The 12,718-nt window shown below is 41.4% G+C and overlaps 1 protein-coding gene across 1 annotated transcript in view; it reads left to right on the top strand.

The window, feature by feature from the left end:
- The window catches only part of Plxnc1 (plexin C1), a 149,798-nt gene that overhangs the window by 61,446 nt on the left and 75,634 nt on the right, over positions 1 to 12,718 (top strand). Inside the window, exons 5-6 of the mRNA XM_055627954.1 lie at positions 402 to 516; positions 11,276 to 11,420. Coding sequence (XP_055483929.1) covers positions 402 to 516; positions 11,276 to 11,420 — 260 coding nt within the window. The remainder of the gene's footprint in view (positions 1 to 401; positions 517 to 11,275; positions 11,421 to 12,718) is intronic.

Genomic DNA, 12,718 nt, shown 5'->3' with positions numbered 1-12,718 from the left:
GTGAACCTTTTTGGGGCTGCTCTTATGAGGACTTTCTCCACAGGGACTCTTTACTTTTGAATCCATGAGAAAATATGGTTTGGGTGGAAATATTTGACAATGTTGTGTTGAGAGCTAGTTCAGGAGTCTAAGTTCAACGTGTTGTCAACATTTGTCCTGTGTTCCTTAGACCTGATGAAACACACACACACACACACACACACACACACACACACACACACATTTCTGCTATTTCTTGCTTTTCATGATTTTAATGTCTAATCCCTATTCTCATTCAAAATCAATATGCCACTATAGAAAGTGTTTTGTACTGCTGATCATGAGAAAATTGTAATTAATGAATGTGCGTAGGGCTGCCCACTTATCCACTGCTGGGTTTTGTTCTCATTTTGTTTTTCTAGGTGCACTTTTCGAGAAGACTGCACACAGGCAGGGAGCTTTGAAAACTGGCTGGATGTTTCATCTGGACCGAAAAAATGCCCGAAAATTCAGATAATCCGAAGCCTCAGAGAGAGGGTAAGAGGAAACCATTTTATTTGTCTTCATGATATTGTTTTCTATAATACAGCTTCCTTCTGGATAGAAAGAAACTCTTTCAACAATGAAATCGGCTTAGTGACAGGACTTCACTCATTCCATTGGTGACTGGTGAGGGCCTGCCAGATGCCATCCATCTGCAAAGTGCCAAGGATGCAGTCATAAACTGGTCATTGGCACAGCCCACCTTATGGAGCTTGCTATCTTGCGAGGTAAAGCTGACCTTTAGTAGTTGAAAACAAAGAGAAGATACTTTTTTTTTTATGTAGCAGAAATACACCTTGATTTTAAAAATACGTTCAGACTTCGGGTTAAGCAGATCCCTGAGATCTGTGGAATTTTATTTTATTGACCAGCCAGTTTTTATACCATGGTGTTCAGTCTTTGAGCAACTCCCTGTGCAGGAGGACATACCAATGTGAGCCAATCCCTTGGAAGGCTTTCGACATAGCGTGAGAGGAAGGATGCTGTGGGCAAATGGCAGCAGAGCACTCGCTGATACACCTGCCCTGAGAGGAATAGTTTTTGTGTGGTGCCGTAAGAAGGCATTTTCTCCCTAATCATGGCTCTTGTGTGATGAATAATTGGGCAGAGTCCCCGTCAGCAGCCGGTTGACCTGTCTGTTGCACTCACCGTGTTTTATTTGAATGCCACATTAACAAGGAAATGAGCCACTTTCTCTTCTCACTTTGCCATTTCAAATAGCAAGAACCACGCCACTTAAGATGATTTAACATTTAATAAAGGGAAGCCAGAGCATTTAATGAGTGATAAATAATAAAAGAACCAAGCTTTCAAGTCCCAACCGATCAGAACCCATGGATTGAAAGTTACTTGCTATTGTCACTTTCTGCTCTTTTCTGGAGTGAGTGTGGTTTCCAAAACTCCAGAAAAACTGCTGCCAGCTCCATGCCGGGGGTTGGGGGGTCAGATTCAGGGTCAGTTAAGTTCAGCCATCCAGACACAGCTGTAGTCAATTTCTTCTCTTATTGGTCTGGAAAAAAAAAAAAAAAACAAAAAAACCAAAAAAACAAACAGCTGGGTTTGATGCTAAGTATTAGGCAGAAAGCATTAAGGTAGTTTGATATTCCCAGGACTCTGATAAATGGTTAAGATCAAGCAAGGTGTTTTCCCTTCGTCATCAAAACAACCCTTACTGGTGATAATATCCCTTAGCATAGTGAGGAGAAAGTAGCATTTAAGTGTTGTTTATATAATTAGCTTGCCTACATAGGGGTGATATAACCAAATCACCATGTACATGTCATCTGGAACATTTCAGAACATGCTTAGACCCAGTCAGGAATAGTAGAGCACACGTGTAATCCCAACACTGATGAGGAAGAAGCAGGGGGATCTCTGTGAGTTAGAGACCAGCCCGGTTTCCATAATAAGTTTCAGGCCAGCTAGGACTCCGTAATAAGGCTCTGTCTCAAACAAAACAACGCCAAAAAAGCTTGCACACAAACAGCCACTAGTTCTTTCGTCCCCACTGTGGCTTAACGCTGGCCCTATCAGTCTCCCCACACAGTCATTGCATCGCTGTCCACAAACTGAAGAGTTTAGTTACTTTCTTAAATTTACATTTTATTATTTTATGTGCACCTGTGCATGCCACAGCATGCAGAGGACTAGTGGAGTGGGCTCTCTTCTTCCACTATGTGGGTCCTGGGCGTCCAATTCAGGTTACCAGCTCGATCAGAAGTGCCTTTACCTGTTGAGCCATGTCACCAGCCCAATAATTTGGTAATTTCACTTCAGCAATTATTTGAAACTATCTCTGGACTCCTCCTCCTCCCAACCAAGCTGTCTCAGGGACTGAGCCCAGACCTCACACATGCCAAAGGCAAGCACTCTACCACTGAGGTACTCCTGGCTTTGGATTGATTTTCTTAATAGTATTGATAAGATTTAACCTCACTTTTTCTCTCTTCCCTTCTCCGTCTCTCCCTCCTTTCTTCTCCCTCTCTGCTTTACTACTTAACCATATTCCCAGATCTGACTCTTCTTGATCACGTTGTTTCAAACTATTTCTTATTCCATGGCCATCTGTGACTTACCTGAAAGCCTCAGGTCATTGTTTCAGTAATACCCAACCTAAAGAGATGGCAGTTTGTAGTTGTCCCCAATGCAATTCATTAGCTAAGGTCAAAGAGTGTTTGCTAGCTGTCCATCAAAGGACTGGTAACATTCTAGTACCTTTGCAGGTACAGAGAAAGAAAACATATTATAGAACCTTGGTTCGTAAGAAGCATTGTTTCTTTACAGAAAACAGCTAGAGAATAGGATAGCTTCATCTTCACCGAGGAATCATGATTAAGAGAATAAATTAGAGAAGCCCCTGTTAGTCTAGGAGGGATTTTTCTGAGATTTTTGTTGAGCAAAGGCAGCAAGAAACAGAGCATGGCCTGCTACTGAGTGGAAATGTCCTGTTTGTGCATGTGTCTCTGCATGATTATTTGAGCATCGTGTTAGTCAGGTTCCCTAAAAAAACATAATTTAGAGGGAGAGAGGGAAGGAGGAAGGGAGAGAGATATTTGTGTACGTGTGTGTGCAATGACTATGTATATAATATATACATATATAATTGGTATATATGTGCTATTAGGATGGTTTATGGGATGTGGTCTGAATAGTTTCAAAATTGATGTCGCCCAACCAAAAGGACAAGGATCAGTAAATGAGACTGCATGTCTTTGAAGTCCCAATCTGGTGCTGGAGTCCCAGAAAAGTTCTAGAGAGCTGCGGTTATTCAGTCTACATTGGAAGTAGGCTCTAATAATGGTAGAGGAGTGCCTGAGCAGCAGGATAGATGAACTTACTAGCAAAAGTGAGAACAAGCAAGGCAAAAAGCAAAAGCTTCCTTCCTCTATTTCCTTTCACGGGGACTGCCATGAGGACATGTGGCTCAGATTTAAGGAGAGTCTTCTAACCTCAAATCCAAGCAAGAAGACCTTCACCAGGGTACCCAGCCACTTGGGTTTTAGTTGATTTCAGATGCAGTCAAGTTGACAACCAAGATCAGCCATCACAAGCACAGAGATTAGTGTGGAGGCATTCATGTATGGTTGTGAGCGTGTCTTTCCCAGTTGAATGACTAGGGTAATGGAGAAGGAAGGCAAGTAAAACCCAACTTGTGTCATCATGTAGACATGGTCTCACTGTTGCATCATATATGCAATAAATAAGAACAATGCAAAACAAAGATAAAGAGAGTCAGCGTTAAGTGAAATGGCCTGACAATAAAAATATGACAGATATAGGAATAGAGAGCATTTTTTCACAATGCAGCCTCGTGCCTGAAGGAAAGGTGGTAGAGAGACTCTTGCACAAAGCAGAACTGAAATTCTACCAGCACCAATTCTGTCAGCAGTTTCTCTTATCCAATCGTACAAGAAACAAGTAATATAAATAATTTGGGATGAAATACAGAAAAACAGAACTGTTTGCTAATCCTAAATTGTTGCATGTATTCTAAATATATTCATTTTAAAAAATGCTCAAGGGTTGCAGTATGTAAGTTGGTAAGTGTGAGCGTGATGCCAGTCTGGTCCCCAGGATCCCCTGAATTTAAAAATATCAAAATTATGCAAATGAATAAATCTAATTACAGATGTTCAATTAATACTCAGATACCAACAATCACACTGTGTGCCAGGTAAACAAACTTTTTAACTCCATTCATTGAAAAAAAAATTCTACTTATAAAAAGCAACAGAAGTATTCAGGGACAAACTTCAAAAGCAACGTGTATTCCTTGTATTTAAAAATCACTTTCACTAAGAGACACTTGTTGGAGACAGCCAGCAAAAATAGGATGTTTGGTAGATTTTCAACAGTTTATCTCAGCCATTTTTTTTTTTCTGATGGTAACTAGGTAGCAGAACAGTGGTCTCTTAAACCTGTATATAATTTGTCGTAGTAGAACCTGATCAATTAAAAACATAAGTGTAAGTAAACATGTAGAAGATATCTGTTTGGAAAGCAGGAAAAAGTATCTATGTATATCCATAAACATTCCATGTTTCTTAGGGAAAGTTACTTCTACAACTTATTTTTCTAGCTTTTGAAATGAGTAGGGATTTTTTTTTAATTAATACTGTTTTTTTATCTGGAATAATATGAGCTGATTTAGAATACCTAAAATCTGTATTTTTTAAAAAGTGTATTTAGGCATGACTACTGCCATTTAATTGTAAACAAATACACCATTACACAAATGTATTGTATGTTTGTACAGTGTGTATACAATGTTGGATGGATGGCAACAGTAATTCTCAATCTGTTCTGATTTTAAAATAGTGATACAGACTACAACTCAGAAACAAATATAAAAATTTTAAGGATCATATGTTATAAAATAAAAAGAAGTAGAAAAATTTTATTAAAAACAATGACTTAAAAACTATGGAAACATTCACTTCATAACTCACGTTAAAGGTAAACGTATAATTTAGGGTTGGTGAGATGGCTCAGCAGTTAGAGCACTTGCTGCTCTTCCAGAGGACCAAAACTCAACACCTACACTGAGTGGCACACAATCACCTGTAACTCCAGTTCCAGGGGATCTGACACCGTCTTCTGGCCTCCATAGGTAGCCCCTCCCAACATGTCAGACATTCATGCTGTCTCTCACACACATCCACGAGAATAAGAAAACAAAATCTTTTAAAACTATAAGGAAAATCTAGGATAATTAAGTAATTTACATAAAAATGTAAAAATCACAGAAAATGGAATCAAACATCACATAATTTGAAAGTAGGGTAATTTTCTTGGCTCTGAAGTCTGTAGTGACAGAAGAAAAACATTCATACAATCAGTTTACTTTAAAAACAACCTTAGGCTGGAGGAGGCTCAGCAGGAGAGGCATTGCCTAGCATGTGCAAATCCCTGCTTTAATGCCCAACACTGGCAAAAAAAATATATCTGTACAAGAGGGGAGAAAAGAGTCAACTAAAGCATATTTTCCTGCCAAGGATTTGCTATAGCCACAATCTCTCAAGACAATAAAGCTAGGAAAAAAAGAAAAAGAGAAAGATTAAGACACCAAAAAAGCAAAAAAACTGGTCGAAGGCATATGTTCTCAGAGAGCAGATTCAGGAAAGTAGCTAGAAATATGGAAAGATGTTCAACCTTGCTAGTTATGAAATAAATACAAATTAAAGCGATAATAAGTTATGCTAACACCCAGTGTTGCTGGAGCCAATTAGCACAACCTTTTTGGAAAGAAGGAAAGCAATTTGGCAGTACGTTTCAAAAGTAATGAATATATTCAGTTTGTTTAAATCACTAATTCCAGGCATAGAATCCAAGGGAGCTACTTGAAAGAAGAAAACCCTACGCATACGTTTCTATTGCGGGGGCATTTATGGCATTGGAAACCTGTTTGGCAATAAGGAGGAAAGTTAACTAAAATAAAGGTACTTGTGTGTCAACATGATAGAATGTTCCTCAGCAGTGAGTTCTTTGGCCCTGAGTTTATTGCAGTGTAACTGACATTTCAACCATCCCTGCATCCCATCTGACCCATTGTAGCATCCTTCCCTCTTTGTTCAGTTTCAAGAGTGAGCCGTGAATCTAGGAAGGATTCTCATATCGGGTTTATGAAGCTCTCTTACTTACTTTTCTGTTGCTGTGATATGAAACACCATGACCAAGCCAACTTAGAGAAGGAAGAGTTAGTTTGGGCTTATGGTTCCAGAGGGATCAGAACGAGTCCATGGTGATGGAGTAGTGCCATGGCAATAAACAGTAGGCAGGGGTGGGAAGTTGGAAGCTCATCTTGAACTGAAAGCATGACACAGAGAGAGAAAAAAAATGGTGCCAAGCTTTTAATTTCAAAGTCACACACACACACACACACACACACGCACGCACGCACGCACGCACGCACACACACACACACGAGTAATAAACTTCCTTCAGTAAAGTTGTACCACCTAAACCTCCTCCAAACAGTGCCACCAACTGGGGGCCAAGTGTTGAATCATCTGAGCTAATGGAATATTTCTCATTTATAGAGATGGAAGCCAAATCTTCAGCTTTTAACCACACCCACCTGGAATGCAGGGTCACACACACACCGTTGGCTTCCTGGCTCTCAGCTCCTCCTACTGAACTGAAACAATGTACTGTCTCCTATTTCCAAGTTAACCCCAACTAGCTTCTCCCCTGACCCTGTTGTTGCTAGGGTCACTGCTGACCTCCATTTAGCCATCCTAAAGCCCTTATCATACTAGGATGATTTGGCAATATTCTTTTAAATTTTATTTATTTACTTATATGTGTATATGAATGAATATGTGTTGCTATGGTTACCTAGAGGCCAAAATAGGGCAATAGGTTTCCTCTTCTACCATTCTCCATTTAGTCCTTTAAGACTGGGGTCTTTCCCTAAACCTGGGGCTGTAATGATCTTTGTGGGTCCACTTGGCTTGAAGCTGGGTTTACAAGGTGTTTGCAGGTATGTCCAGATTTGTGTGTATGTTGGGGGCCAAACTTTGCTCCTTATGGTTGTGGACTAAGCACTCTAACCACTGAGTCATTTCTCACGCTCTGACTGGGAGTGTTCTTGAATCTTCTCTTCCAATAAAGCATTTAATTGGGCTTACAGTTTCAGAGGTTTAGAGTCCATGATGATGGAGTAAAGGCACGATGGTATGAACAGCTTAGAGTTCACCGTTTGATGTACAAGCAGACAGAGAAAGACACGGGGAATGGTATGAATCTTTTGAATTCTCAAAGCCCACCCCCAGTGTCACACCTCCTCCAACAAGGCTATACCTTCTAATCCCTCCCAAAAGTTTACCAACTGGAGACCAAGGATTCAAATATATGAGCCTGTGGTGGCTGTTTTCATTTAAACCACCACGTACTCTCTCTACTTCTCCTTATGTTTCAAACTTCTTTCTATCACATCACGTCTTGTTGACTCTAAATAGATATCTAAGGCCAAGTTTGGACTCATTCTTTTCACTCTACCTTGTCCATATAACCTTATCCTCTTCCATGGCTTTGTATATTGTCTGTGTGTTTATTTCTCCTTTGTGCCTAGACCACATTTATCATCTGACCTTCAGGCCAATCTTGTTCTATCCTTTTGATGCCATGCAAGTATCTTGAACTTGGGAAATACTCAAAATTGAAATCTTGACCTTCTACTCACTGCTTTCTACTCCTTCAGCAAGTCCTGTCTCAGCATGTAGTATGTCTGGTGCCTTCATCCATCACTTTCCTCGCCAGAATCCTCATATTCACATCCTTGCTTCCAGTCTTTGCTCAGCCTACCTGCAAACTGGTCCTCAAGACTGTCCAGTTCTTTCTGTTCCACTGTGCCATTGTAGTCCTGGCTTCTCTCAGCTCTTGATGCCATGACCCTCCAGTTTGAGTCTAGTGGGAAGTCAGTCTCTCTGTCACTCTATGAACTCTCAAAGGACAAGGACTGTCATTGTTTAGCTTGCTGGCTGGTTGCTGCCTTGTGCAGCATTTGCCCAGTTTAGGAGCTTGTCGTTTATTTATAGAATAAATAAGCAGAATGGTTTCAGTTAGGCAAAAATGATGTGTGAGAACTGGAAGGAAATGGGGAATGGTTAAAGAGCTGATGAGAACAGGATTTAGAAAACCCTTTTTGATACTCTTGTTAAACTGATCAAGGAATTTAGAGTAAGAGACATAGGCATATAAGAAATAGGTAGTTGTGCACCATCATGTGTGATGTAGGGAGAATCATGGGCTAAAGAAGCCAGCATGACTGAGGGTTCAGCCTCCTGTGAAGATGGGCTAGCGAGAATGGTTTGGAGCTCATTCCTATGCTTGTGTCTTCTAGAGCTTGTGGTGGCACATGCCTGTTAACCCAGCTCCTCAGAGGTTGAAACAGGAGGGTCACAGACCAGTTGGCTTGTGTATGGAGCTCAGTATGGCAGTGCTTGCCTAGCATGTACAAGGCCTTGGGTCCAATCCACAATATCAGAGAAAGGTAGAAAATGTTTCCTACAGATGCTTCAACTTCGAGCCAGTTGAACTTGGGCTGAAAGAACTTGCCTTCCCCAGCATGATGTCCATGGACTGGAAACACTTTTTTGTTTTAAATGGAAAGATGAGGGTGTTGACTCAGCAAGCTTTTAAGGGAGCCAGAAGAGATTGCAGAGACACAGGGGGCAGTATAAAAAGGCTGAGGAGAGATAAGGAAGATGAGAGCAGAGACTTCTCAGGTAGTTGTTCCTCATCCCAGGTGAAAGGGTTACCTCGTCCTCCACTCCAGCCTCCCCCTCTCAGCTCGTCTTTCTACCAGGTTCCTTCCTATGCCTGATGTCAGTGCATCTGTTAGCATTTAATTCCCTAATTTCCTTGCTCAATGGGAGAACTGGCTTCCTTTTATCTTTAGGTATTTCATTTGGAGAAATTTGCTTTAGGACTTTGGGATTTCAAGACTTTCTTATTGTTCCTTCCTCATCCATGCTACACCTCTGCACATACACAGACCCTCAGAAAACCTCTTCCTGTAAATCTCAATGTATTTAACCGCACACTAAAGCATAGCTAATTTTAAAAGTAGATTGAGCTATTATCTGATAGCATTCTTAGGAAGTAATAAAGAGGTGGCAAGGGTACCTTGCATCCAGAAGATTAAGGAATGCCCTCTTAAATAAACCACGGACTATAGTCACGTGAATGAAAATAAAATCTTGTGTTTGGATGGGAGTGCTTACCAACGTAGAGACACATGTTTGGCTCAAATGAATGTACATATTTGCTGTTTCACTTAGATACACAGTCACCTTTTGCATAAGATATGTGTGAACCTCAAAAAGATGAATAATGTCTAGGAATTTCTATGAAAATAAAGATAAGTAAGGAGACATTTGCCTTATAAATTTAAAGTAGTAAAAAGTTAGTGACATAGGGATAGATGTAGTTCAATAGATTCTTGAAATAGTAGAATTTAGGAAATAGATTCCAAATATGTTATCATATATTATATACATGATATTGTGATGGTTTGAATAGGAATGGCCCCTGTAGATTCATGTGTATGAATGCTTGGCCATGGGAAGGTGTGGCCTTGTTGGAGGAAGTGTGTCACTGTGGAGGCAGGCTTTGAGGCTATACATGTGTGTGTGTATATATACACACACACTCAAGCTACTCCCAGTGTGGCACACAGTCTCCTGCTGCTGCCTGCAGATCAAGATGTAGAACTCTGAACTCTTGGCTTCTCTAGCACCATGTCTGCCTACCTGCCACCGTGCTTCCTGCCATGATGATAATGGACTAAACCTCTGAACCTGAAATCGAATCCCATTTAAATGTTTTCCTTTCTAAGAGTTGCCAAGGTCATGGTGTTTTTGTTTTTTCATAGCAAGACAGATATCTTGACATATATCTAACTAAGACAGATATCTTGAGGGCAAGGGAGATGACTAGGCAGTTAAGAGCACTTTTTGCCCTTACAGGGTACCCTGGTTTGCTTGGCAGCTCATTACCATCTGTAACCCCAGTTCCAGGGGATGCTGCCTTCTGACCTCCATGGACACCAGGCATATACAGATGCATGTACATATGTCAGGCAATACATTCATACAGATAAGATAAATCCAAAAAGATTTATGAAGCAGAAGCTTGGTTCCGTGGGAAAAGGAGAGGTCTTGATGTTTGTTTAGTAAATGGTTGTGAGATAGCTAATTAGACATCTGGCTAAAAATAAAATTGTACTTTTATTCTATTTTATATATACACAAGTGAATTGCAGGTGAGTTAAAAAAACAATAAGGACAATAGAACAATTTAATTCATGTCTGTAAGCTAGAGTTTAGGAAGCATTTTATAGTCAAAACAAGAACCCATATATTTGATTGCATAAAGAAATGCCTCCAGCATTCAGAGAGGCAGAGGCAGGTGAATTGCAGTGAGTTCAAGGACATCCTGGTCTACAGAGCTAGTCCAGGACAGCCGTGGCTACACAGAGAAACCCTGTTTTGAAAAACAAAACAACAAAAAAAAAAAAAAGAAGAAAAGAAATGCTGTATAAGGGTAAGAGATTATAGAAACAAAAGTGAAGACAGACAGTAGATGAGAAAGTATGTGTCAGAAATATGACAGATAAGGGTTAATATCTACACAGCACAAAATTTGATAAGACTCAAAAATTGATAAGACAGATACACAGAGCAGAAATGTGGTCAAAGACTCAAAATATGCAATCCACAGAAGAGCATGTCAAATAGCCAGTAAAAAGATCTCTTTCTTTACAGCAGTTCCCTAGAGAAACAATTCTTCCCATGGCCGGTTGTGGTAGTTAGAGTTTCCATCACTGTGAAGAAACACCGTGACCATGGCAAGTTTAAAAAAAAAAAGCATTTAACTGGAGGTTGGCTTACGGTTTCAGAGGTTTAGTCCATTATCATCATGGCGGGAAGCATGGCGACGTGCAGGCAGACATGGTGCTGGAGAAGGAGCCGAGAGTTCTACATCTTCACCTTCAGGCAGCAGCAAGAGACAGTGAGTCACACTAGGCCAGGCTTAAGCTTATGAGACCTCACAGCCCACCCCCAATAATACACACCTATTCCCAACAAGGCTACATATCCCAATAGTGTCAGTCCCTATGAGCCTATGGGGCCATTTTCATTCAAACTATGACACAGGTCTAAGGGTGACTTCCCATAAGGCTTTAGGAGGGATTAGCAATGGTACAAAATCAATCAACCGCATGATATGTGTCTTCTCCCCTGCACAGACCACAGTGACCATTGTGGGAAGCTTCTCTGCAAGACACTCAGAGTGTGTGGTGAAGAACGCAGACACGGGCAAGCTGCTCTGCCAGGGGAGAAGCCAGCTGAACCGGACCTGTGCCTGCAACATCCCCAGCCGACCCAGCTACAGTATGTGGACTCCTCTGGGCATTGTAAAGTCACTCCTGAGTTCAGTTACTGGGGACTGGAAGAGTTTCTTCCCTCCCAGCCTCTTCTCTCTGCTGCCACCTCTGGTTCCCACCTCCTGTGCCTCACTCTCAGATATGGCTGGGGAGAGACAGGGGAGGACGGAGTGAGCTTAGGAAAGCCAGGAACCACTAGACTGCTTCTCTCCAGGTGGATGAGATAATTCAGAGTTCAGAAAAGTAGGGAGTGTCTTAGATGAGACAAGAAAACATTATAAATTCGTTATGTTCATTCATTCATTCATTCATTCATTCTTTCTTTCATTTATTCAGGAGGTACCAGGTGAACATCTGGGTACAAAGTATTGTGCTAGGATCTAGGAATCTGCAAACAGCTCAAGCTGACCCTTCTTTCAGAACCCTTATAACCTGTTAAGGTTATACTGTACTGTATACATGTTTGCAGTTTACAAATGTAAAGATACAGTGTAGCATATAGACACTGGGAACCTATAGCGGTAAAGGCATCGGGATCAGGCATCTCAGTTAGGGTTTGATTGTTGTGAAGAGACACCATGTCCTTGACAACTCTTTTCAGGAAAACACTCACTTGGGGCTGGCTTACTGTTCCAGAGGTTTAGTCCATTGTCGTGGCAGGAAGCACGGCAGCATGCCGTGCAGGTGCTGGAGAAGTTGCTGAGAGTTCTACCTCTGGGTCCACAGGAAGCAGGAAGAAACAGTGAGCCACACTAGGCCAGGCTTAAGCTTATGAAATCTCATAGCCCACCCCAGGGACACACTTTCTCCAACAAAGCCACACCTCCCAATAATGTCTATCCCTATGAGCCTCTGGGGCCATTTTCATTCAATCTACCACACCTGGGTTGGGCAAGAATCTCTTTCAGGAGTGAGTGATATCAATCTTAGAAGGATGAAGGATGAGCAGAGTTAAGCTGGAGAGAAGGGAGAAAGTATCCCAGGCAGAGACCAGCATGTGTGGTAGACAGAAGAAAAGAAAAAGGCTTCAACCAAAGAACTAAAAAAGGCTATATGAGTAAGGCAAGTAGGGTAGAGGCAGGGGGAAACTGGACACTAGGGGAGCTAGGGGACCACAGAAGGCCCTGTGAAACGCAGGCTCCGTCCTGGGAGGTCTCCGCTGCAAGCTGCACAGTCAGATCCATTAGCAGAAAGACACAATTATGGATTACCTATCCCTGCCACTGGCATAGAAGCCACTGACAAAACTTAGTTCCTGGTGTGTGTGTGTGTGTGTGTGTGTGTGTGTGTGTGTGTGTGTGTGTG

Source organism: Psammomys obesus, unplaced genomic scaffold (assembly GCF_907164565.1).
Source record: "Psammomys obesus unplaced genomic scaffold, mPsaObe1.curated_primary_1811, whole genome shotgun sequence".
NCBI lineage: Eukaryota > Metazoa > Chordata > Mammalia > Rodentia > Muridae > Psammomys > Psammomys obesus.
The sequence above is the reverse complement of the archived record's forward strand: the minus strand, read 5'-3'. Positions and strand labels throughout refer to the sequence as shown.